We start from the raw sequence: 25,131 nt of genomic DNA on the forward strand, positions 1-25,131 counted from the left end.
AAGTGAGCATACCATGTAATTGCTCTTGACTGAGCTACGCCGATCAGCTTCAGGACAAGCTGATGTCAAAATTAGAGCTGCCGCAGAAAAAAAGTTCTTTACACATCATGTTAGTAAGTTTGCATTGCTCTCTTGCCAGAACTATGGCACTGCTCTGTCACAGCTCACTGTTAGCAGCCTGCTATTTTGCTCCCACCGAAGTCAATAACATTTTCATTGACTTCAGTGGCACAGAATCAAACTCTACACATAGAAGCAGTGGGGTCAAAAAACAAAAATCCATGATCAGGCCATGGGATCAAATAACCTCTGTTTTCCTTCAGGCCTTTCCACCGATTAACAACATGACTGGAAACAATGGGAGTTACACATCCAAACCCCCTTGCAACATCTTGCTATCTTGCCAAAACTTGTAAGCAGAAAGATGTGATGTAAGTAGATCTAATGGCTGAGGGGGCTAACTTCAGATAGTCAAGCATAAGAGGAACCTAAAACAATTAGTAATCACCTTCTGGAGTAGTCATCATTCCAGTACCAAAACGCACTGTTTCATTAGATTTCACACTGTTAGGAGAAGTCTTGAAGAGGTGGGATGCTGTTTTGGAAGTCAAGCAAGCGTGAAAATGTAGGTCTTAAGGTATTAGTGCCTCAGCTTCTCTGCCTGTGGAGAAGAAACGGTATTAATAGTTAAAATTGTTATGCAATTTGAGATAAAAAATAATAAAGAATATAAATGAGAGGTTGCATAAAAATCTCTGTGATATGTTTAAAAATAGGCACTAAATACGATGAAAAACAGCCTTCACAGTTTACCAGTGCCTATTTTCATGTAATCTGTAGCGTCATAGAAGTGCCCAGGCAGATCTGGGGTTGCCACACAGAGGAAAAAAGGGCCGAAGCCGATTCAATAACCCAGGCCGACACTAACACACCCTACGCTGTAACACACCACTGGATCTTGTGGCTGTGTATCACTCCACGTCCACCTCCCCCAGCTCAGCAGGCTGTGTCGCCACCCGGCACAGCACGGCTTCAGTTACGAACCGGGACTCCATCCTGCAAAATACTGTATGAACAAACAGCAGCAACAGAGAAACACAGAATAATTCAGGTCAGAAGGGACCTCAGGAGGTCATCTAGTTCATGTTTCCGAAGAATATTTAAGTATGTTTTGTGGTTTGAGTTGTTTTTTTTAGAGAGACAATATCACCAGGACATAATTTTCCCACAAGGGAGCCATTTCTCATTATGGCAAGCGAGGGTTACAGACTTCAGTGCAATTATACAGACTTACATCAGAGGAAGATCTGCCCAATTACACTACTTGCCAAAGTACTAATGTGTTTAACGCAATGTTCCAGTGCAGCAAGTTCAAGGTAATCCATATTTGTTTTTATCCAGAAGAAAAGCAAATGACAAGGCCCACCGGCAGAGTGATTTTTGTCTCCCTTTTACCTCTGGAGACCTACAACCGTACGGAGATCGATGCGAAGCGCTGCTGCATGGCTTCGTGGCGCAGGCCACCACGAACGAGCCGAAGGCAGCTGCCCTGGGACTGAAGTTCAGTAAACAGCTGTTACCATGAATTCTGTACTAGAATATGTTGCTTTTGAAAGTGAAGGACCGGTTCCATCATTTTAGTGCAATTTTTTATCAAAACTGTTATCAGACGCTCATTGCACATTCTAATTGGACTTTGTAGAAAGAATGAAGTATTTTGAGACTAGTAGCTGCCCAGAAATCATTAAAGAAATTAAGTGAGGAAGAATACGTCTCAGAATGGGGGAAAGAGACAATGTTAGACTTTCAAATATTTCCATAACACACAGAAGCAATCCTAGGCAGCACGTCTCGGCAGTAGCTCAGGGGGACGAGGGGAGGCTGCCGGCCCCAGCCAAGCCCCGCTGCAGGCCAAGGCCAAGCTACTGGGCCCCGTGTGGGGGGAAACGCCACCACCGCCGCCCTTCCCCGCGCGTCTGGCGACTATGGAGCAATCTCGGTATTTTGCGTGGGTCCCGGGGGAGCCCCATGTCACAGACTGAGGATTTCGGGCAAAACAAATCGGGAGAGAAAGAGCCGAGGGAGCGCGGCCGCGGGCGGGTCCGGTCCCGCTCCCCGCCATGGCGCCGCCGCCCCGCGGGGGCTTTGCCCTCAGGGCCCGGGCGGGAGCGGTGCCGCCGTCGGCGCTCAGCCGCCGCCACGGCGGTGCTGGGGGGGCAGCCGGGGGGGCAGCCGCGGCCGCCCCCAGCCCTCAGGGAAGGGAGAAGAAGAAGGAGCGCGGGCGAACCAGTCTCACCGGCCGGAGGGGCAGGCGGCGCAGTGGCGGCCGTTGGCATGGCGGCCCCTCACAGCAGACGCGGCCGGGAGCCCGCCTCACTCGCTGCACCCTCCTCCTCCTCCTCCTCCTCCCTCTCTCCGCGCCCGACGCCGCAGAGGGGTTGCTATGGGCACGGTGTGCGCTTCCCCCGGGGCTCTCGCCATCCCCGCGGGGAGGCGGCGGCGGGAGGAAAATGGCGGCCAGGGCGGGAGCCGGCGGGGGCGGGGGCGAGGGGTGGCCATGGCGCCGCGGGGGGCGAGGGCAAAGCGCGGGGCCGCTCTCCCCCGGGGAGGCAGGGAGGGAGGGTTCATCTGCTTTTGGCAGCCTGGTGTCTTCATGGCATCCCCCAGGGAGAAGCGTAACCAGTGTCTCACCTCTGAAACCATCAGTGTTGACCAAGGGGTATTTAAGGCTGCGGGACGATCGGTCTCCAGTCACCGTTTGTGTACGTTTAACCCCCTCTCCCTGCGGGAGATGCTCACCGGTACGAGGGGACGGCTTCGCCCTGCAGCGGCACAGGCCTGCTCCTCACCCCCTTGGCCAGCCCGGCGGGATGCGGCTTCCTTTGGGGCGGTGAAAAAAGCACCCTGCATTTCCAGAGTCCTGCTTCCAGGCCGGACAGACCCTTCCCAGCCAGGTGTGCACGGATAATTACATGGACCACGTAAGGTCCACTTAGAGCTTAACTAGCCTCGTCATTAGAAACTTGCCATAAATCCTCCTGCTGCAACTTACAGGTCTCTCTTTGTTCTACCCCTAGCAGACAGAGCATTTTTTCCCTTTTTCTAACAGCCTTCTACATATTTAAAGACATCACATCTCTGCTCAGTCTCCTCTGAATTTCAATTTGTATGATTTAAGAGAAGTTTACCATATTCCAGGACACAAAGTGTCAATTGGGCCGAGCCTACATCCCCGGTCCGGGAAGAAGTTGTAAGAAGTAAGGCAGGAGTAGCTCCCCTCAGTCACTGGGCTGACTTATCCCTCATCAACCTCCTATTTTTATTCCTCTAGGCTTTCTCTAATCAAAAGCTATTTTTAAGGTTGACACCTAGAACAGGGCACACTCACAGCTACAGCTACAACCTTAATACGAGAGTCAAGGAATTATTCACATCATAAAAACTGCTTGAAGCCTGGTTGTGAAGATGGAAGTGTTGCAGCCAACAGCAAAACCACCGTCACAGCTGGCTATTTCTACTTACATCATACACCACGGGTGAATTCTCATCTCCCAAGGATCCTCACTGCAAGAATAATACGGTAGGACTGTGCCATTGCTCTTTTAGTGCTTATGTCTTGCTCCCAGCAGCTTTAGAAATACGCACTATACACATGGCAGAGTGAATAAAACGTTAAATGCGTATTGTCCTAAGGCACACAATTGTATTATTTCCAAGCCCACAAACATGCCAGCCACACCAACTCACTACTGAAAGGAAAAGACTCACACTCAAATATATGCTTAATTTTATTTATTACATTTAAGAAGTATTAACATCTCAGGATATCTGGTTTAACCATCTAAGTCCAGTCATAAGCAACAAAAAAAAAAAAAAAGTTAATCATGTTTCAAATGAGCATTCTTACATTCATTCCCCCCTGTAATGTAAAGAAAAGTTTGTTCAGCTGTATTAAATTCTTATGTGTTTGACTAATGGGAAAAAAAAAAATCATTAAAAATGTCTTAACTACCAGGCATCCTGGTTTGTTAATTGTTGTTGGCACTTGTGTTCACAATCAAGCACTCTGGTTGGTTTGTTAAATCTTCCCCTTCTACCCAGAACTGTCTTTTCGGGTGTTTTTTTTTTGTTGTTGTTGTATTTTTTTGTTTTTTTTTGTTTTGTTTGTTTTTTGTGTTGTTTTTTTTTTTTTTTTTTTAAATATCTGGATATGTAAGTTTGTTCAAATAAGTTTAAAAAGAAAAGAAATCTAGGGTTGTCTGTCTGAGAAGTTCCTGTACTGCTTCCCTTGATAACCCACCTATCGGATAACTGAAGGAAGTTAATTTGCTTTCATTTTTCTGAATCTTATTGAGCAAAAGTTCTTTTTAATTCCATTTAAACTGAAAAAAGTACAGAAACACTGTCTTCATTTGATGGTGTGCATAAACATTACACTCCATATATAGCAAAAATATCTTTTATTTATAATTTACATTTCCACAAGTGAAAATTGTACATTTTTACATAGACCGTTTCATTCCATTAAATTTTCACGCATCTACAGAACTTTCACACAATGACACCTGAAACTGTGCAGGCAATAAGAAATTCAAATACAAAAATGTATTTATTAACCAAACAGTAGTTGAGGCCCTGCCTCAGTTGAACATTTTTATTTCATATAAAAAGTATTTGCCTTCCAGAGTTAACACAGCAGCTCTTCTGTAAAAAAAAAAACTCATACCTCAGTTTATTTAAACAGACTCTTCAGGTTCTGTTTTAATATCTGTAGATGCAGGTGTGCTCTCTTCTGCACAGGCAGTAGGGGTGTCATCAGGTTCTTCTTTGACTTTAGGTGAGTCACAGGACTCTTGTGTTTCTTGTTTAACAATGTTCAACATAATATTTAGTGGATTTTCTACAGGAGTCTTGCTGGGAGATGGTGTGCAATCGAATGATGATGTCTGCAAAGTGAAAGACAATGCAGCGTTAACACACGTTAAAATAACCACTTTTAGCTTCTTATCCCTTTTACTCTTTTTCAAAATGCAAACACGTTGGTAGTCTGGCACTCAAAATCCAAGCTTCTACTTTATCAAGATCCTAAGAAAACAAACTTATTCTTTAATAGCATTACTTTTTCACAATTACTTTGAAAAGGTATCATCCAAGCAGTGATGAAATGCTTAACACATTACCATAAACTATTCCCTGCTATCCCCAGGGGAACTGTAACTCCCAAAGCATTAAAAACGTAACACACCCCAACACCCATTTACTCCATTTTTGCAACTTCCTAAGATTACGCATGTTACTCAACGATAAATGCACGATGTGTTTTCAAACCATGGTTTCGCTGCAGTCGTGTGTGACACGCGAGCTGTCACGGTACATCACAACAAGAAAAACATCTTCGCTAATTCTGCATTATAAACTTGCCATGCCCAAGGCCTCCGAGTCTGCCTAGTCATAGGCAAGAGAAACGGGTAGCACGTTCTGAACACATCTGCTCCCTGCAGAGTCGGAGATCGAGCAAACAAACCGAAAGCAAAATGCTTCCAAAAGTATGAAGAAGGATTCACTTACGTTTTGGTAATCTTCGTAGCAAGACGGATGGTAAATCTGGAAAAGAATTGTTATACAGTTAAATACATAAAAATAAATTTGAGCTGGATCACTGGTTATGAACAGAACAGTGTCAATTACACGTATCAGACAATTTGTCTAGAAAAACAATGGTATGAGCAGGCCAAGTATGGTGTCAAATATAACTGGGAAAAGATTTTGTGTATGTTTATTTAGGAAAAGTTATCATACAGAAGCCTGGTAAGTGCTGGGAATTATTTCTGTACAGCTGCAAACAGAAATAACTGAACCAATATCTACACCCATTATAGAGAGACATTCGTTTTCCTTTTAGCACTGCAGTACAAGGGAAGGCCAGGGAGCCTACGCTAACAATACCAGGACTTCATGCACTTCCAAAGGCTGAGATATGTATGTACTTGGAAGCCAGGAAAACTACCATGGGAATCCTTCAGGAGGGAAAAAGCACTTGGCCCTCCCAATTTTTTTGCTATAATTCTTCGTGGGTTTTACTGTAAATAAGTATCACATGTAAATAAGATGAGATTACCTTTTCATCTACTCTGATAGCATTCTTCAGGTGCCACTCTTCCTCCTCCTCATCCCAATACTGTTCAAATTGCTCTTGGCAAATTTCACAGCTCTGAAAAATTATTGGAGTAACAGAGATAAATGAGGTTATTGCAACAATTTACTGAACACACGAACTTCAAGAACTTAGTAAGAGTCAAACAAGGTTCTTTTAAATTAAGATACATACATTAAGACTACAACATGATCTTTCCTCCACACTTTAAAAATAACTTTAGAAAACTTTAATTAAAAATTATTTGAGTATAGTTTGCAGACTGAGCAATGATCATCATCCGGTCTTGAAGACCGCTGTCACTTCAGAAATGTAAGCTTTGCCCTTTTAGCTAGGAAGGCTCTGCAAAACACTCTGTAACAATCTAATGCTGTTCTACCGTCATGTAAGACAATCCAGTGCACAGATTTAATTAACTTTTTTTATGGCATTATCTTCACTCTTCCCCTTAACCTGGAGTCTCACGTTAAAAAAGCAGAACTTTTACATGAAGTATTAACATTTTTAGTACTTCTGTGCAAAATCATCAACTCAGGGAACAAAGCACAAAAGGTACTTTTTAAAATTATAACAAAGGCCTTTGTGGCTTGATAGCTAGTTTCTTAGAGGCTCAGCATGTAAAACTAAATTTTAATTCTACCAATATTTGTATTTGATTACTACACTGATTCATCTACCAAAATACAGACCTACTGGTTACTTTAAATTGAGATATTTCTTTATCCTAATGCCTCTCTTCTACTGAAAAAGAAATTTCTGTGTAGAAGTATCAAAAAAACAGTAAACCCAATCATTATTCAAATGACAAAGGACCATTTCCCATTCACTTGCTCTATTTACTTTCTATGGAAGCATTCAGTAAATTAACACACTTTCCCCATTTCAATTTTGCTAAAATGATTGAATGCCAGTGGGTGTAGATTATTTTTTTTGAACTACAGGTGATTTATACTACTACCTGCCACTGGGAAACAACCATTACGTACAAAAATACACCACCTATGAAGTGGCTGCACAGAGGTCCAAGAACAAGACTTCAGTCTACAGACAGCCTGCTGTACGAAAGAATGTTGTAAACATCTTTGAAGTATTAGATCATTCTCAGTATCCAGGCTAATAAAAGCAAGCTGAAACTCACCTCAACTGCTCCAGCTGGTCCAGCAGGGACACTCTGAAACTCCTTCTCTTTCGCAGCTTCTTGTGTCTTCAACACAACCTCTTCATGAGCTTTTTCAAAAAACTGGCTTTTTGCACGCTCCTCTAGATCGGCTATTTCTTCAAATTCAATCCAGTCCTAAGGAAAAAGTTTCCATTCACACTCAGATATGCTGACAAATAGCCAGAAACATTTAAAAAATACAACTCAGAAAAAAAAAAAAAGAAAAAAAAAAGACATCCCAAAAGTACTATATTTAATAAATCTCACTGCATTAAAACTGAAATGCTCCTCGCATGCAGCATTAGCAGAGAGCATGCTTTCTCACAATGCTACACTACAAAAAAAGCTTTTTCCAGAAAAACCACTATCCTTCAATTGCCATTCCATTCTCAGTGCAATCAAAACAGTACCAATAGCTTCAAACTGTTTATTGTTCATCATATAATTGCCTTTTGTGTTTTGACAGGCATTTGAGAACTACGTGAAGTATCTAAGACATCATTGTTTACCAAAGGCCAACTCCGATGATGATGTAAATTTCAACTGCAATCCTACAGCACATACATGAGTAAAACACAGAATCCGGCCTGTAATTCATCAAGACTCACACTGCAATACTTACTGTTAAACTGTAGTACCATCTTCTGTGTGTGATTTTTCTGCTAACATCTTTTTCTGTCCGGTTCTGACGATAATGCCAATCTAAATGATCCGCATAAACATCCGTCTGTGAAGTAGTGAATCTCATTCCACATGAGTAACACTGAATTCCAGTGTACAGTCTATTTATAACACTATCGTAACGCCTACAAAAAGCAGAAAAAAAAAAAAGTCTTAGCATTCCTTTGGAAAGAAACAGGTAAGAAGTACTCAGTAAGTTGCTTCATATGCCCACAAGAGTAGAGGAAAAGCATGAATCTACTGCAAGGTTAAAGTATGCAATATATCTAAATTCTTCCTGATTTTCATAACACAATTGAGACATTCAAATAACAAACAACAGGCTCATATTAACTATTCACAAGAAATGCGCTAGCGTCGTGTTTCATGCCTACTAGCTTCATCACCTAATAGCGCATAAAATGGTAACACTTGCATTTGGCTCAGCTTTGCAAACTACCACGAAGGTGGTAAAATTCGTAGTAACAAACGACGAAACACTGACTTCAATACATATCGCAACCTTGCTGATGAGGTAACGACATGCAACTTGTGTAAAGATAGCTTTCTCAGGTTAATTTCAGTTTTTTCCTCCTTCAAATTCTCCAAGGCTACCATCAAAAACTGCAGGTCCCCTTAGTCACAAAGTAACAGACAATCTTTCCAAAGCTCTCAGCTGTCTGGGATTAACTATCTAGATACTATCATCTCGTTATTCTTACTGCACTGTGAACTCATTCTACTATACGCACTGTCTAAGTTCTTCAACTGTGAAGTTAGTGAGGTCTGGAACATTTTGATCTTCATTCTGGTCATCATCTTCCTCTTCAGCAGCTGGCTGGGATGATGTTTCATTCACTTCTAGAAAGCATAAAGATATCATTTTATCAAAATTTCAGTGCATCATCAGAAAGTAATTATGTGCTTCTGAAAGCTGTTTTTATTCCAATATTAATAAATACGATCTGACTATGCTAAAATACAAGTGTGCCATAGCTAAGTCAGTCATCTTCTAACATAATTTTTAAAAAAGCACACAAGACACTGAAAGTTACTCAAAATTTCAATGTAGGAAAACAAGCATTTCACTTCAGTCTTTGGCATTAAAATTCAGTCTTCAGAGAAACAGAACATTTCAGAAACTAGCAAGAATCTGATTATAATCAAGAACAAGTCACCTAGGCACAGCACCAAAGACAAAACTGACGGCTCTGGATAGCTGAAGTGTGCAAACTGAACAAGATACTAAGAATTCACTCCATCACACGCACTAAATTCCTTCCCAAAAACAAAGTTCAGTTTAAAAAGCATGCAGGAGTTCACAAAAGTTCTTATACTTAGCTTTACACTTCAGCTGTGGATAAACTGAGTAGTTAGAACATAATGGATCTACATACGTGCTGAAGTGGAATCAGTTTTTGACAGTTTGAGGATCCCTGTTGACAGCAGTTTAGCAAACAATTCGTTGACATCAAGCTGTCCAAGGTGGTTATCAGGATATGAATGTGGAAGGGCTCCTAGGGAAAAACATCGACATGCAGGAAGACAAAAGGTCAGCATCAGAAATTCACTTCACTTTTATCAGCATATTTCACAACACACTTCTTCTGCCTCCCATTTCTTCCATATTTTAATTCAAATTATTTATCAACTCTCTGCTTTATGTCTAGTCCTTGGCCAACTTCTTCCCTTGCAGCAGCTTCCTTCATAATGTATTCTGAAGTGCTATCTAAGCTGGCTGCCCATACACGGATCGTTACTAAATACTGTTTATTAAAGTGTAGTATTTTCCTCGTTTTATGCTTGAATATTTCACCAGGACCAATCTATTTCATCACCTACTTTAACCATTTATGACTTCTTAGAAGCTTTTCATTACTAACCATTCATATACTGGCAATGTTTACACACGCTGGCAAACACAAACCAGACTACAGACTGGTACCTTCCAGAAAAGCAGACTAAAGTATTTTTTTTAGCACAACTACATACCAAAACCACAGTGTTAATGAAAACTAATGAAAGTCTTCACTGTTTGAGGGAAACTCCTAAAGAGATGAAAGTACTACAGAAACCACATCTATGGCCACCTCACTGGGGAGGCTTCCCATAGTCCACGCAGACCTAGTGCACCACCACATTACAAAAGGGTAATTTTTGTGGCCACTAACAAACAGAACGATCCAAAAGAAATAAAAGGAAGTTAATTATTTTCTTACACACCTGCAGGGTTCTGAACAAAACTTCCAGGATTTGGCAAATACTGTTGACCTTGGCCATAAGGCCCTGGTTGACCAGACATGAGAGAAACCTGTGAAAATAAACACTGAAGTATTTTTTGTATAATAATGTGATTATAAACTTATTTTTAAATTCTATCATTAACTTCTAGACATTTCTCAATAATTTCAAATATATTAAACTCCTTCCAGGAGTGACCCATGTCAATTTGTTATTGAAAGATCCACAAATGACCACGTAACATTTCCCTCATTTTCATCCCCCACTAGAAACATTTCAGGACACATACCCATTTTGCCTAACATTTAACTTAAAAAAACCCAACATTTCTTCTGCTTATTGAGCCTTCAATCACATTTTCCCAACACAGTACTTCCTTTTAAATTGTTCCTCTTCACCAAAACAGAGCTCATCAGAAAGAAACTTGAGAAACTCTTAAACATCTATTAACAAATGCCACTATTAATTCTTATCTGAGAACTGAAATAGCATCCACTATACGAAACACATCCTGAATGCACGACTTTTCCCCAAACCAGCTATAGTAAGCTTCAGATAGAAAAACAGTTTTTATAACATGCTTGTAATAAAAATGTTTTGGATTTTTTTTTCCTAATTGACTGCTTCCTGGATTTACAAAAAAAAGTTTAAATTGTTAAAAATTTTATCCCATTAGAGGTTAGCAGGAAACATTACCTGCTTTAATTTGGTTAACTCTTCATGTTCAATGATTATCCCCCAAATGAAACATGCCCTCTAAAATCCTAATCTACTCAAAGAAACGACATCATTTTCACTGATGTACAGTATCATTTTCCCCTTTTGAAGAGAGCATTTCCAACTGGCAACAGCAAGGACAACTGAACTTGTAAAGCACACTGGTGCCAGGAGAATTTTAACAGACTGTAGGTCAACAATCTCTGTATCTTTCTCAATTCCCCCAAGTTATGGATATCTCTTTAAAACTGGCTTGTCACCAGTACTAACAGCTGCGAAAAGACAACAGAATTATTTTGGTCCATTCTAATTCTACACCTCTTAGAAAAATTAATCATGTATATTCACTTACATTATCTTTCATGCTTTATATAGAATTCGCTTTTGTGCAAGTTTAATGAAAACACCACAGGCTTCTAATGACCTAGTTTTGTTTTCAAGACAAAAATACTAATTTCACTGTCGCATTCTGAGCTACAAAGTGGCTGTAAAGATCCACTATTTTATTTAATTCGTAAAAAAAAGATTCTTCAAAAATAGCAATGCATCTCCCTCTTAAATTATCTGGAAACTACTGAAGAAGGATGACTTTTTTAGCTTGAAACTGGCTCCCAGTCTGCCAGCTCTTCAGAAAAATCTTCTATTTTTAGAGGTAGAAAACCTGCCAATTCTCTACACAAAAAGACTTCTGCAAGCAAACCATTTAATGCAATCAATTCTTACCTGATTACTTCCCATTGGCATATTATTGAAGTTTCCATATTGAGGACCCTGAAGACCTTTTTCATCAAAGTAATGTCCAGCTGCTCTCAATGGGAAATTCTGTGCTCCTGGGCCAGCTGGCCCATTGAAATTTGGTCCAGGGGAACCATCAAACAGGTCAGGCCTCTGGAACTGCATCCCATGAGACGGTCCATTGTAGCCCTGGCCAGGATGGTCGACAAACGGACCACCTTGTCCGTATGGTGACATTTCTAGTCTTGAGGCAGGATGGTTAGCTACATTTTCAAAACGTGCACCTTGAAGGCCAAGGGGCAAGTCAAATCTAGAGGCTGGCTGGTGAGGTCCATCAAATCTTTGAGGTATGGCTGTATCAAATCGTGGTTGTGCCTGTTGGCCAGGCGCCCTTTCAAATCTTGGACCAGGCTGTCCATGAATTCCATCAAATCTTTGCAAGAGAGACAGCTGTCCAGGCTGACCATCAAATCCAGCTGCATGACAACCATCAAATCTCGGACCGGCCCGACCCAGAGGACCATCAAATCTAAGTCCACCAGCTCCCTGGTGTACTGGTCCATCAATTAACCTAGGGCCTACACCTGGCTGACCATGTGGTCCTTCCAATCTGAGCCCACCACCTGATGGTCCATGTGGCCCCTCAAATCTGAGCCCAGCACCTGATGGTCCATGTGGCCCCATAGGCTGACCATGTGGCCCCTCAAATCTGAGGCCACCTCCAGGTTGACCATGAGGCCCCAATGGCTGTAAATGTGGCCCCTCAAACCTGAGGCCACCCCCTGGTTGACCATGAGGCCCCAAGGGCTGACCATGGGGTCCCTCAAACCTGAGACCACCCCCTGGTTGACCTCGAGGCCCCATAGGTTGACCATGAGGTCCCTCAAACCTGAGACCACCTGAAGGCTGACCACGGGGACCCTCAAACCTGAGACCAACTCCAGGTCCTTCAAATCTAGGACCACCTACAGGCTGCCCCGCAGGCCCCTCGAACCGCAAAGGCCCACCTATCTGCCCAAGAGGTCCCTCAAACCTCAGTGGACCTCCTCCACCAACCTGTCCTGGGGGTCCTTCAAACCTCAGGGCCCCTGCCAGTTGCCCTGGTGGCCCATCAAATCTTAGGGCTCCAGCTCCCCCTGCTCCTGCCAGTGGCCCATCAAACTGAGATGCACCTGCCCCCACCAAAGGCCCCTCAAATCTCATAGCAGCCTGTCCAGGTGGCCCATCAATTCTGGAACTTGAACCAGCAGCAGGACCATCAACAAAAGGACTCCCTTGTCCATCTACCCCAACCCTTGCAGCAGCCTGTCTAGGTGAGCCATCAAAAAGAGGTCTGTCTTCCATTAGTGCACTTATCCTCTGCTTTGCTTCAATGCCTCCAAATCTTGATCCTGGACTTTCTGGAAACGGTGCTTTCTCTGGATCTTCATACCTAGCTCTTTTGAAACGTTCGCTGAATGGTGATCTTGGTTCCTCTCGAACACCTAAAAAAAAACAGAACGAACCAGATAACTACTCACTAAAATGTTGCCAATTATTTAACACCTGTAAAATAAAGCAAAAACACATACCAGCTTGCCCAAGAAGCTGTCTTTCTTCACGATTATCAAATCTGCAGATTGCATCGCCATCTATTTTCTGGAACTCTGTTGTGCTTTTTCCCTGTTGTCTGAGAGCATCTCTAAATTCATCTGATTCTCCCCAGCTGTCGTAGGGATCAAAGTTCTTAGAACCTCTTGCTCCTTTAGTAGCATTTTGTTCCTCAAGTCTTCGTCGACTCTCAAGCGGTGAGAGGTTATCAGCAAAAGGTCTGTTAGTGCCACTTACAGGAGAGTGTCTTCTTGATCTTTCTGCAAATGGTTCTTTTCTGTCAAACTGTACTCCACGCTTGGCTTTTGCTTGCTCACATTCTATTCCAGAAAGCAATGCGTCAGGCAAATGATAATCCAAAATATCATCAGGATCCAACAGGTCAAGCCTTGACAATGAATGCTGAACTTGTGTTCTTTTTAGTTTAGCCTTATGTTCATAATATGTTAATTCTGCATCCGATAGAAGAGGTTTCTTTTTCAAACCACATTTTTCCTCTGTAGGGCTATCCCAGACATTACATCTGTGCTTTCCTTCCTGATACTGGAACAGCTGTCGGATCTGATGAGCTACCATGAGGAACTCATCTTGTGTTATTTCACCAGATGTTAAGCGTTCATTGGCCTAGAATATAAAGTTAAAGTTTAAACTTCTAAAAAGACAAGAAAAGCAAACTATACCCAGGACACTTCTATGAAGACAGATTTATTAATATTACCTTCTTAAGTAATTCTCTCTTGCTTGCAGATGTCAATTCTTTGGGAATCTGTAAATTAGCATCCACACTTAACCGGTGCTGCTGCTTTGGTGCTCGGGGTGACAAAATTCCTTTACCAGCAGGCCAGTTTTCCCGGTGTCTTTGGTGAGGGGATTTACCAAGTGCTTGATGTTCTTCATTCTGCTGTGAGCTGAAAGCAAGAATACATTTAAAATACAGATTATTTCTTTATTCAAGACGTAACTGTTACATTCCTGTTAGAACTCATTATAGCAAAACATCACTATCACCTTAGAATCTAAGTACGCGTAATTTCCGTATCTCACCAGTAGAAATAAGTTAAACTTATCAGTTTTAACAATCTGAACATTGCCTCCCAAAGCCGACTATAATGAAGCCAGCAGTAGAATTTCCACTGGCTTCAAACAGAAGTTGTTTTAAAAGATAGTAACTTACTTTTTATTTTCTTCCCAACCAGATTTCCACCTCTTGCCTGATTTGGATCCTTGCCAGTTTTCTGCATTCTCCTTTGGATCAGGAGAAGCTTTTGTAGAATGCTGGCTTGCTGTTTCTTGGGGCCTATCTTCCTGGGCTTTTTTCACTCTCCTCGGGTCTCGCACCTCTTGTTTAACATTTCTCTTATTAGAATTTCTTTCGTCTCTTGCTGCTTGTGTGCCTTCTTCAACATGAGACTGCTTAGGGCCTATCTGACGTATCTTTCCAATTTTCGGAGTTGATGAAGTGGGAGATAAACTCCTAAGTCTTCTTTTGGGTGATCTCCTCTCTCGTCTTTTTGGGGAATGCGTAGATGGTGACCGTGCCTTAGGAGAGCGTGATCGTGACCGTTTTCTACTACTTGATCTCCCTTGTTTTCCACCCTGTTTTTCTGACTCCTCTGTAGTCGTGTCTTGTTTCTGAACAGCACCATTAATTACTTTATTTCTGCTGCCTACTGGCCTATGTTCACAGGTCTTATGTTCCTCTTTTTCTTTTTTCTCTGTACTTCTCCTCTTTTCTTTCACCTCCTCCTCTTTGCCCTCTGACTTATCTTGAAGATGTCTTTTCAGTCTTGGATCCCGCTTACTAATTTCAGATACTTTTGTGCTTTCACATTCCTGGGTTTTAGTATCTTTAGTACTGGGCAGCTTATTTTTTAAAGGGGATGGTGATTTAGATTTTGCTTCTGACTGGTCAAGTTCTTTCTTCTGTGTTTTTTCACTTGCTTTCAATTTTTCTTGCTTTGTTGAATTTTGCTTTTCAGCCTGTGTTGTTTTGTTTGCCTTGGTATCAGACTGACTGGTTGCGTTTGGTGGGAATTCCTTCCTATGAGATTGATCTTTAGCATGAGAAGAATGTTGAGCCATCCTATTAAGTCGAGGATCCCTATTTACTATTTTCATATCATGGAGGGGAGGACTTGGGGATGGTTTGTTTTTTTCGGATTGCACAGCAGTCTGATGAGGTGGTTTAACTGTCATATGAGGTGTAGGAGACATGTGTTGCTTGGAAGGTGCTGGAACTGAAGCTATAGTAGATGATCCTTGCTGAACACTAAGAGATACAGCCTGCAATAGGAAAAAAGCCAACATTAATCTGCACAACTACCCAGAGATGGTCATATTTTGTCTCGAAACCAGAACTATAGACAGAAATGTCTTGAAAGTTATGCGACTCAGCCATTTAACTGAAAATGACCCATTAATTGCTAATTACAAGCGTTAAAATAATGCAGTACCATTACAAAAAATCAAATTCAAATATAATTGAAAATCACTACTACAAAGTCAATACTGCAAAATATGTAACTTAGGCACGTGTTCTCATTACAGCGTTAGTTTTTCTATATATCCCACATGCTCAAGGCAACTAAGCTGCCAAGTATCTGATGTAATTTTCATATTTCTACACTTTCAAAGATCTTTTATTTTGGTATCAACTGTCAACGTAGCAAGACTTTCAATTACAAATGTAAAACAATACAGCTTAGCCGCCACCTTCAGATGGCGGCATCAAACCAACCTGACCTAATAAGTAAGCTGACTTTACTTCGAACGATCAGGCTTCCTTGTTCTGTAAGTGCAAATATATTTGAAAAAGTCTGGCTTGCTGTGAGCCACAAGAAGAGGTGGAAGACGAGGATCACAGGCACGCATCATTTTGGAGAAAAGTTAAAAACCAAAACCAAAGAACTCCACTACTTTTTTTTTTTTTAAGCTTCTATTTTGAGTGTAATTCTTAAGGTTTTTAGGTAACAAATACCGTTCAGGAACCTGAGAACTCGCGTTGCTCTAGTCCCAAAATAGCTACACTTGCCTAACATGACGAAAAAATCTGTACTGCAGTTACCAGTATAGCTAAGTACTGTCCAAAAGAAAGTGAGACCCAACTATAAGTTTCATTAACTATCCTACTCACCAACTGTGCTTTAGTCTGTTCCAGCTCCAGCTCTAATTTTTTTTGCTGAAGTTCTAACAACTGCTTTTGCTTTGCAAGCAATTGCTGCCTTATCAGTTGCTCCTGTGTCAAATTCTTTTGTATTTCAGGAACAGCTGGAGGAGTAGAGGCACCAGAAGTGACAGCAGAGGTAGGTGCAGTAGATTCCTCTGGCTAAAAACAGAATAAAAAAAAGTTAAATTTAAAATCCTGATGGAATCAACTAATTCCATCTCCTTTAACTGTTATCACGATCCAGTACTGGGACTTAGTTTGTACAGCAGTTATAAATTGCATTTTTAATGCAAAATATAACTAAAACCATTTAAAACTTTTGCCCCAGTAGAATTTGTCTGCTGTGACAGCTGCATGTCAGTTAATATAAATCCATCAATGTTCCAAAATCTAGAATACAGTTTTGAAATACAAAAACCAAACCCATCAAATATTCTGAATTTGGAAATTCCTCTTACCTGTCTACAAAGGTCAGATACTTCATTCTTAATATACTAAATTGTTCAAAAAGCAGCACACAAACAATGAAAACTACACGTATTACCATCTGTTCATACAGTAGGCATAAAAACTTACCGATTTATTTAAAAACTTAGGATTCACATGGATGCTAGAAGTATTCACATTTGGGGGCAGAGGTTTAATTGGCCAAGCAGGATCTAATGAGTTGACTCTGACATCAAGTGCATATAGTTTCTTCAAAGGAAAAATATCATCCCATGTGGAGCGTAATTTAAATAAACTTTTCCTAGTATTTTCATCCACCTAAAACAATAAAACAATTCTATGGCTTGTTAAGTTAATATAAAACAATTTCTTAAACTTTTCTGTAGAACTTAAGATTTCATTTATTTCCTATTTCTACCAACAGTTTGCCATTTTAACACGCTGAACTTGCTATACAGAATTTATAAGCAGTGCAGATCATACATCTATACCAACGGAATCAGTAACAGAAGCTCAAATGTGGAATTGTTGTTTCAAGGCCATTTGAAGGTTTTATTGTGTATTACCATTCTCTGAGAATTTTCTTTCAACTTTTCCATTACCAAAATTCTCATTTTACTTGCCCAATTTCTGTGGAAAAAATACAGTAACAAAAATATTGAAAGGCAACAGCCTCTGCGACAATACATTATTCAAGTGTTTGTGCTGAATGGAGTATAACAATGACAAACAAATCAGGAAACAACAAACTTTGTGAACAGAAAAGGTGTTTTGCTCAGCTGTTCAGTCACTGAAGGATTTTTTCCCAACAAATGCAAGAAAAGGGGTATTAGCTAAAATGAAGTCCATTATATTTCAGTTCAGCTGCAAAATTAGACCCATCTGTGAGCCACTGATCAAGCATATTTGTAGGACCAGTGCCCGTTTTATCTCTTCACAAACCATTACTTTGGCTTATCTCATGACAGGTAAGTTAGAAATTTACAATAAAGCAAAATTTAGTTCATCTCATAACTTGAGTAGTTCAATTAATAAATGAAAAACATTTGAGGACAAAATATATGCAGCTGTCCTAACGTCAATACCCCAATTCAATCATTGACTATGTACATGGGTTTTGCTGCAGTTTTATTTTTAAGATCTTACAGCAAGACACAGAATAGTCTGGGAAGTTCAGAGGTTCTTTCAGGGAGGAGCAGGAACTTCAACAAAAATAATTCATATTCAGCTATTGGGAGGGTGCCTCTACGCAATTTTCAACAAGAGGGTATGAAGTTCACTGCAATAGGTGCAAAAATGACTGAGCAAAAGTTTCTGACTTCAAGTGTCTAAAGATACCTTAGTGACCATTTACTGATAAAACGGAATTTGTAACAATGTCAGTGCTGGAATTCTACTTGCACCTTTTAACACGAACAATTAAGCTATTAGAAGTGACTGCCACTTTACACATTTAATTAATACACATTAATTAAATAGTTCTAGTTAGCTTAGGAGACAGTTAACCTATAAAACTCTGAAAATCCGTTATTATCCAGAGTTTCAGCTGCAACATTAAATGCAACTCAGTAAAAGAACATTCACAATTTAATACTGAAAAAACCTACCTATCTACTCTACACACAGGAGTTCGTGTCTTCTATGGTCATTATTACAATCTATTCCCTATTTCATCATGCACTTTACATCTGAAAACCATATATATAGCGCACACTGGGATCTCAGATCCTTGCTGATATTTAACGACAGATCGACAGGCAAAAGCTCCATTCATCTCATTCACATGAGATGCCACTTTCTTATAGGATACAGGCAACCACAGAAGTTAACCCTTCATTTCTGATCCATTTTTAAACCCATGTAAGTCCAGCCTTTCAAAAACTGGACTTTGATTTGCCTTCCTCATTGAGGAATATGCACAATTACTTCACTGGGTTTAAAGATTAAGAGCAAAAATTAAAAGATATGGCAGCAGTTTTCAATGTTGAAGGAAATTAAAACATGTATTTGTGATATAATGTAGCAATACATCCTAAGACCCCTTCCCCCTCCTAGCGTTTTTTCTAAACCACAGACCACCAGGAAAGAATCAGGTGTCAGTGCTATTCACGTCTCACAGTTTAAGCACTCATTTTACACATCACAAATTAAGTAAATCAGACAAATCTAACTACAGGAGAGAGAAGCTCTGAGAAATTCACATGAAATTGATTCTCAGTCTACTCTTGGGATAAAGACTATTTACTGTCTTAAAAATAAACCAACAATTCATAATTAATTGGTCTATACATTACAGAAAGTCCATCCAGGTGAGCAATGGGTAACCAAAATACTGTTAGTAAAATCTTGCCTGGATAGGAAAATTACAGACATTTATGAATCAAATTAAATTAAGTAAGACTTTGCATCTTACAGCTAACACATAACTTACATGCTTGACAGCAGCAGGAATAATCTTCCACGGTATAGATACAGTACTGAGATTTATAAAAAACAATCAATTTGTATAGTTCACCACCCAAGAAAACCCAGAACTGAAAGCATGTATTTATTTTACCAGGAACAAATTTTGCTTAGAATACAGAACTTTTCTGAAAGTGTATATACCTTTTCAAATACACAAATAAATGTTGCAACTAGGTTTTTAGTAAATGCAGTAAGATATTCTCTTCCCACATTCTTGACAATGGAATCCATAAGGTACATAACAGGGAGCTTCTCTGATGCAGGAGCCTGGAGTAATAAGAAGAAACTGAGAAGTTTAGTACAACAAAAACATATTTCAAGCTTTTTAAATAAAGGGATTACCAATCCCAGAAATACAGACCTCTCTTTTTGGTTGCCACTATAAACACCAAGGGATTTGGCTTGGGATTTTTTGTTTATACAAAAACTTAATCTGGAAAATCGATACTCCGTTCAAAGTATAATGCAGTGGGTCTATCACACAAAAAAGGAACACCTTAGGTTATCTTGTTTGCGTATCAAAGCTTTGGAAAAAGGAAAAAAAAAAAAAAAAAAGGAGGAAAAAAGAAGCCCACAAGACAGTATTGCTGCTAGTGTACTGAGCGTAACCTTTCAAAACCCACTTGAGAAAGTAACTTTACGTCAGCAGGAAACCATCCTTAGCACTTCAAGGAACTTCTAAAAAATACTTTATAATTCAAACCTCCTGAATGCTTGTTTTTCTGGATTTCACAGAACACAAATCAGACTTCTGGCACACAGCCCAAATTAGTGAACTTCTGCAGCCGTAGATTACATGTCGAGTATCACAGTCTTTTCATAAACTACACGCAGAATAGGTCGCAACTATTTCATCGTAATCCAAACGGACAGAGCAAGGAGTCCCATTCTCTCTTGGCACTTGTAGATCGCAACAGTTCAGATTTCCAGAGTGCATGCAAAAATGCACAGTCAGAACAAAGTTCAAAATCCAGACAAAACTCAATCATCTAGTCGACCGGGTAAGTGCACAGACAAGCTCAGGAACTGCAACCACGATTTTCACAGAAGGGAGTCTTCAAACTCTGGACACATCTTTGCTACAAGAGGAGGCTCGTTTTCTGTTGTTTGGTTTTTTGGTTTGGTTGTTTCGGTTTTTTTTTTTTTTTTTAAATCCATTTTCAAAACTTGTAGCAAGTTTGTGCGATAGAAGTGTGGTGACACTGGACCTCTACAGCGACTTCCGATGTACACAAAGCACTACTGGCCCAAATCAAGGCGATTTCAATGCCCACCATCAGCTTTCACAAAGCAGAAGGCACAGCAAAGTTCCAGAAAACATCAGCAAGTACACAGACTTGTTGAAGAGGACAACATGAAAGACAACACAAGCCGTGTGTTGACTGTGATCCTCTTAGAAGAGCATCCACTCATAATCAGTCCCATTCACCATCTGGTAAGCTCGGGATAAAACCAGAATAACTTCACTCACTGCTCATTTTAAACAGGATAGGCTACTAGGTTAATTAACAACACCTGACTTCGCAGGCCCATTGTCCAGACAAGTGTGTGGAAGTGCTCTTGCTTTACAATTTTAGATTTAATTCCTTTCCCTTTAAGGTGGTTCACAGAAGGGCACCAAGTTAACAACACTTTTATATGGGCAAATCACAATGTTTCCTCACCCTTAAATGTGTATTAATTTACCATGACCTGAAACTTAATATTGAACAGGGCAAAACTCGTTGTTAGTTGGGGGCAGAGGGGGTCACTGCCTTTGAGCATACTGAAAAAAGTAAAAACAGGCAGGTGGTGTATTTTGTACATAAAAGGACAGAAAAATGCAGTTAAGTTAGCTACAACTAATTGCAGCACATTAAAAGCCTATCTTACGCTATGACATAATACTGAGCTGTACACAAGCTAACATGCAACAGTGTTAGAATAAGGGCATCTCTCTAGTCTCAGAAATCAAAGACTGTGGGTCTGCAGCTACTCAACATTAAAATGTCTGTGGAATACTGGTTTCTTCTTTAAAGCAGTCTGCACAATGGCACATTAAAAACACTAAGTTCTGAATGCCTTCTTTTATAAAAAGATGACAGTGCACCATTTCTGACTTTTAAAGTCAGCTGTTAGGGAAACAAAGAGCTGTCTCAGAAGTACCTATGCCCAAGAACTACTGACATAGTATGTTACATTCTTCCATTTCACCAATGCATGGAAGTAGCTCACTACACTCAGCTAAGCTTCAAGTTTGAGACACTGGGGAATCATTTAATAGCGAAGGCATTGTAACAAGTTCAACTGTCACTTTCATTATGCATCAGACTGTTAAAAGTAATCATACATGGAAGCACCGTAATCTAGGAAGGAAGCCTACTTCAAACTATGGCACGGAATGAGCAGCTCAGCAGCGTGCCCTGCTATAAGCTACTCAAGGTGCCACATTTTAAGAACCATGACTTAAATATGGTTGGAATATTTAAGTCTTCTCTTCTGGAAATGTTTATGGTGTCAAGGTATCTAGCTCGTATTCCAATAACCACAAAAGGGAACCCCAGACTTGAATGTATTTTGTTTTCAGGCGGTCTATGCAGTATCCCCTAGCAAGAAAGATGCCCACGTGACCCTAACCAAAAGGCAGGGAGGCGACGCATAATCACCAGAACACAGAAGAACACTAACTCTGAGCTCATCAGCATATTATTAAAGACTTCATTACAGAATTCCCACTGTTCCTTCAAATTGTCCTTCAAATAATGTAGGAAAGCTATTGTTGGAAATGTGTGGCTCTTTTTTATTAGTTTCCTAAAAGATTTCAAGTTTAAAATCATATCTGGCAATTAAACCCCAAGTCACAAACTTAAAAAACAACCTTGTATACAAAACAGGTCTTGGAAGCAAGTTCTGCACTATACAATGGTAAATAAGAAGACAAATACATATTTCACACTTTTTATTTACAAATTTTATAATACCAGTCACACATTTCAGAACCATTTATTAAATTGTAAAGCAGACCACTCAAGTTTTACACTAAACAAACTGTCTCCAGGCAACACTTTTTAAAAGTGGCTTAGTAAAGGAGATCACTTTCCCAAAAACAACTAAAACTTGCCTTGAATAAACCACAGTCACAAACAGTAACTAGGCAAAACTAACCATTGATACAGGATTTAAGACATCTTTAAAAAAAAAAAAAAAACACACTTCAGGGCAGGCTCTAAATCACCCAGAAATGAAAAAAAAAAAATTTGACAGCATTGATATTTATCACAAATCATTTTATACACATCCACTGCCCTTTAGGAGATATAATGGTGAGATTATGAGGTCACCTCCCCAGGGAATGGCAAAACTCAGCCACTGGCAGCATTTAAAACTAGACTGGAAGAGGTCTGCGGAACACTAAAAAGCCATCCTGCATTGATAGAAAGATAGATTAAATAACTTAAGAGATCCTTCCCTCCCCATCATTAGATAGTACAATTCTCACCATTATAAACCACGATTTAAAGCCAAAGGAAAAAAGCCTTTGAACACCTGAGATCAGAGGGAGCAAGGGAAACAACGGGGGAGGGGTGACTGGCACGAATGGGGGGGATCGAAAGAAGAACCCTTTTCGTACAAAATGCTCTCATTAAAAAGGTGCTGTAAACCCCCATCCATGTGCTGTGGCTGACTGATGTCAGCAACTGCCTGGGTTGGGCTCAAAGGGAGCCTCCTCTTTCCCTTCTTTTTATATCATGTGCCTTTCAGACGCCATGTTAGGATCCTACAGGCTGCTGCAGTTTCTACAGTCAGGGAGAATTTCTTCTTCCCCATCCTCAACCAATAAACTTCTCTAGCCAAAATAAATTAAATACGCACACAACACTAGCACTACTCAGGGCACAGATCACCTGAAATCTAAACGGATTATCCCAAGCCCGCAGAATTTTCTCTAATCAGGCAGAGCAAAACAACCCCCATCACCGCCACGCACGCTTCTCTATCCGGAGCAGATGATCACCTTTCACCCACAAACTTTTCTGTAAGATAAGGGTATCCCACCCCCCCAAAATTAAGATCTCACAGGGACCGCACTAGGAAAATAACCTTACATTAACTGATACTTAAAAGTCATTATAGTTAGCCCTTCAGAAGTGGACAATTTGCGTGCTATAAACTTAACCTTATTTTCATTCCTTTAAACTACCCCGCAAAAGAAAAATCCCAACCCTCCACCAAATCTCCCAGTCAGGCCCTCTCTAATGATCGCAATATTCACCTACTGTCGAAATCGCTAAATGCAAGGGTTTAGACACCAGAATCGAGACACTGGATACTGGCTCCATGTAGGGGGAAATCCCAGCTACAAGGGCGAGGTGCTGCTGCCCAGTCACTGCCAGGCCGCCATGTTGTGTCTGATATTTACACGGGGCTTAAATCGCGAGCCACGCTGCCCTCCCCGAGCTTTTGGTGGGGCGAGTCCCAAACCCTCCCCTACTACGAACAGGGGGGTGGTGCGGGGGCTGTTCCCCTCCCTCGAGTCCCCTGCTCCCTATGGGGTGGAGGGTAGAAGCAGCAGCCTTAACCTTAGCGATGAAAGGAGCCCCCCCCGACGATCTCTCTGATCCCACCTGAGCCACGCTTCTCTCCGCCTGCTTCCCCCGCAGCGACCCCAGGCTCCTGGCCCTCTCTCCCCGCTGCCCCGGCCGGGGCACCTCGACTCCCCAGCACCCTCTGCTCCCTCCAAATCCTGCCCTCCCTGCTCGCCCCCTGCTCAGCCAACCCCCCCACTACCTCCACGTCCCCTCAACCCCGCTGCCTCGCCGCTCCCCCCCCCGCCCAAGCTCAGCTATCCCCACCCCTGGCCTCCTCCTCCTCACCCCACCCGGCCCGCTGCCGCCCCCCGCGCCTCTCCCTCTCTCTCGCCCCGCTTCCCCTCTCTCAGGCCCTCTCGCCCCCCCGCTCCGCTGCCTCTCCCTGTCCCCTCTGCCCTCCTCTCGGCCCGCCGCTGCCCGGCTCCGCCCGCGCCCCTCCGCAGGCCGTCTCCCCCGCGCCCGTCCTCCTAGCCCCCGAGGCCGCCCTAGCCCGCTGCCCCGGCCGGTCCCCCCAGCAGTATAGGTAGGAGTAGTAGTCGGTGGAATATAAAAACCTTGGCGATTTGCGCCTCGATCAGGGAGACGATGTCCTTGGCGAAGGGCACGTTCTCCTCGGCCAGGATGGTCAGCATGTTGATGTGCGGCTTGCTGTTGAACGTCAGGTCCTCCAGCGACGACTGGTAATCGCGGCACGCGTCCTCCCGGGCCTCGCTGCTACCAGCGCTGCTCTCCGGGGCCGACATGCTTCTCCGACCGGGGCCCGCACCAGGACCCGACCCACCGACCGAGAGCCCCCTCCCCGCGATCCCCTGCCGCCGCCGCCGCCGAGCGATGCCGCCCCCCCCGCCGCTGCCGCTGGGCTCCTCTACCGCATCCTCCGGGCTGCGGCTCCCGCTGGCTGTGGTGCTGCCGTCGGTGCTGCCGCTCCTTCAGCCGCCGCCGACTCAGTCTCAGCGCTCACAAAATGGCGGCGGCGGCTACGGTTCGCAAACCTCTTCCTCCAACCGTTGCGTCATGTGAAATTGTTCTGAGGAAAGGGGCCGGCGGTTTGGAAAGCCCCTTTTGTTCCCTGACTGCGCCCCGATTGGCTGGCGCCCCGCCTGCTCGGCCCGCGATTGGCTCAACCGTCACCACAGCAGCTCCTGATTGGCTAGGACCGCCCTCCCTCTCCTCTGATTGGCTTCTGCCCTAAAGCCCAGCTCTCGCCCCGGCGTCCCGACTTGCAATT

At 42.0% G+C, this 25,131-nt stretch overlaps 1 protein-coding gene across 6 annotated transcripts; it reads right to left on the reverse strand.

Annotated features, from left to right (window-relative positions):
* Positions 1-643: 643 nt before the first annotated feature.
* PCF11 (PCF11 cleavage and polyadenylation factor subunit) lies at positions 644-24,949 on the reverse strand. Of its 6 annotated transcripts, none has more exons than XM_082303992.1 (17): positions 24,458-24,949; positions 19,477-19,602; positions 16,999-17,187; positions 16,390-16,581; positions 14,431-15,539; positions 13,975-14,164; positions 13,238-13,880; positions 11,655-13,150; positions 10,197-10,284; positions 9,371-9,490; positions 8,726-8,834; positions 7,936-8,119; positions 7,293-7,448; positions 6,119-6,211; positions 5,569-5,604; positions 4,727-4,946; positions 644-661 (listed from the first exon to the last, which is right to left on the reverse strand). In XM_082303992.1, exons 1-16 carry the CDS (start codon positions 24,644-24,646, stop codon positions 4,737-4,739), a joined length of 5,130 nt encoding a protein of 1,709 aa, XP_082160118.1. In that variant the 5' UTR covers positions 24,647-24,949; the 3' UTR covers positions 644-661; positions 4,727-4,736. The 6 variants fall into 6 exon arrangements, with proteins under 6 accessions (XP_082160118.1, XP_082160119.1, XP_082160120.1 ...); XM_082303996.1 differs by lacking the exon at positions 644-661 and adding an exon at positions 20,039-20,767 and having other exon boundaries at positions 3,821-4,946; positions 24,458-24,547; XM_082303995.1 differs by lacking the exon at positions 644-661 and adding an exon at positions 20,039-20,775 and having other exon boundaries at positions 3,821-4,946; positions 24,458-24,547.
* Positions 24,950-25,131: the final 182 nt, after the last annotated feature.

This window comes from Platalea leucorodia, assembly GCF_965183815.1.
Source record: "Platalea leucorodia genome assembly, chromosome: 2".
NCBI lineage: Eukaryota > Metazoa > Chordata > Aves > Pelecaniformes > Threskiornithidae > Platalea > Platalea leucorodia.

What these genes read in the sequence shown, in the direction of transcription:
- PCF11 (XM_082303992.1), bottom strand. Translation starts at nt 24,646, where the DNA reads ATGTCGGCCCCGGAGAGCAGCGCTGGTAGCAGCGAGGCCCGGGAGGAC. An exon ending in ACAGCTTCTTGGGCAAGCTG is followed by an intron (nt 13,151 to 13,237) that starts GTATGTGTTTTT and finishes GTTTTTTTTTAG; the next exon opens with GTGTTCGAGAGGAACCAAGA. An exon ending in CTATCAGAGTAGATGAAAAG is followed by an intron (nt 5,605 to 6,118) that starts GTAATCTCATCT and finishes ATTCTTTTCCAG; the next exon opens with ATTTACCATCCGTCTTGCTA.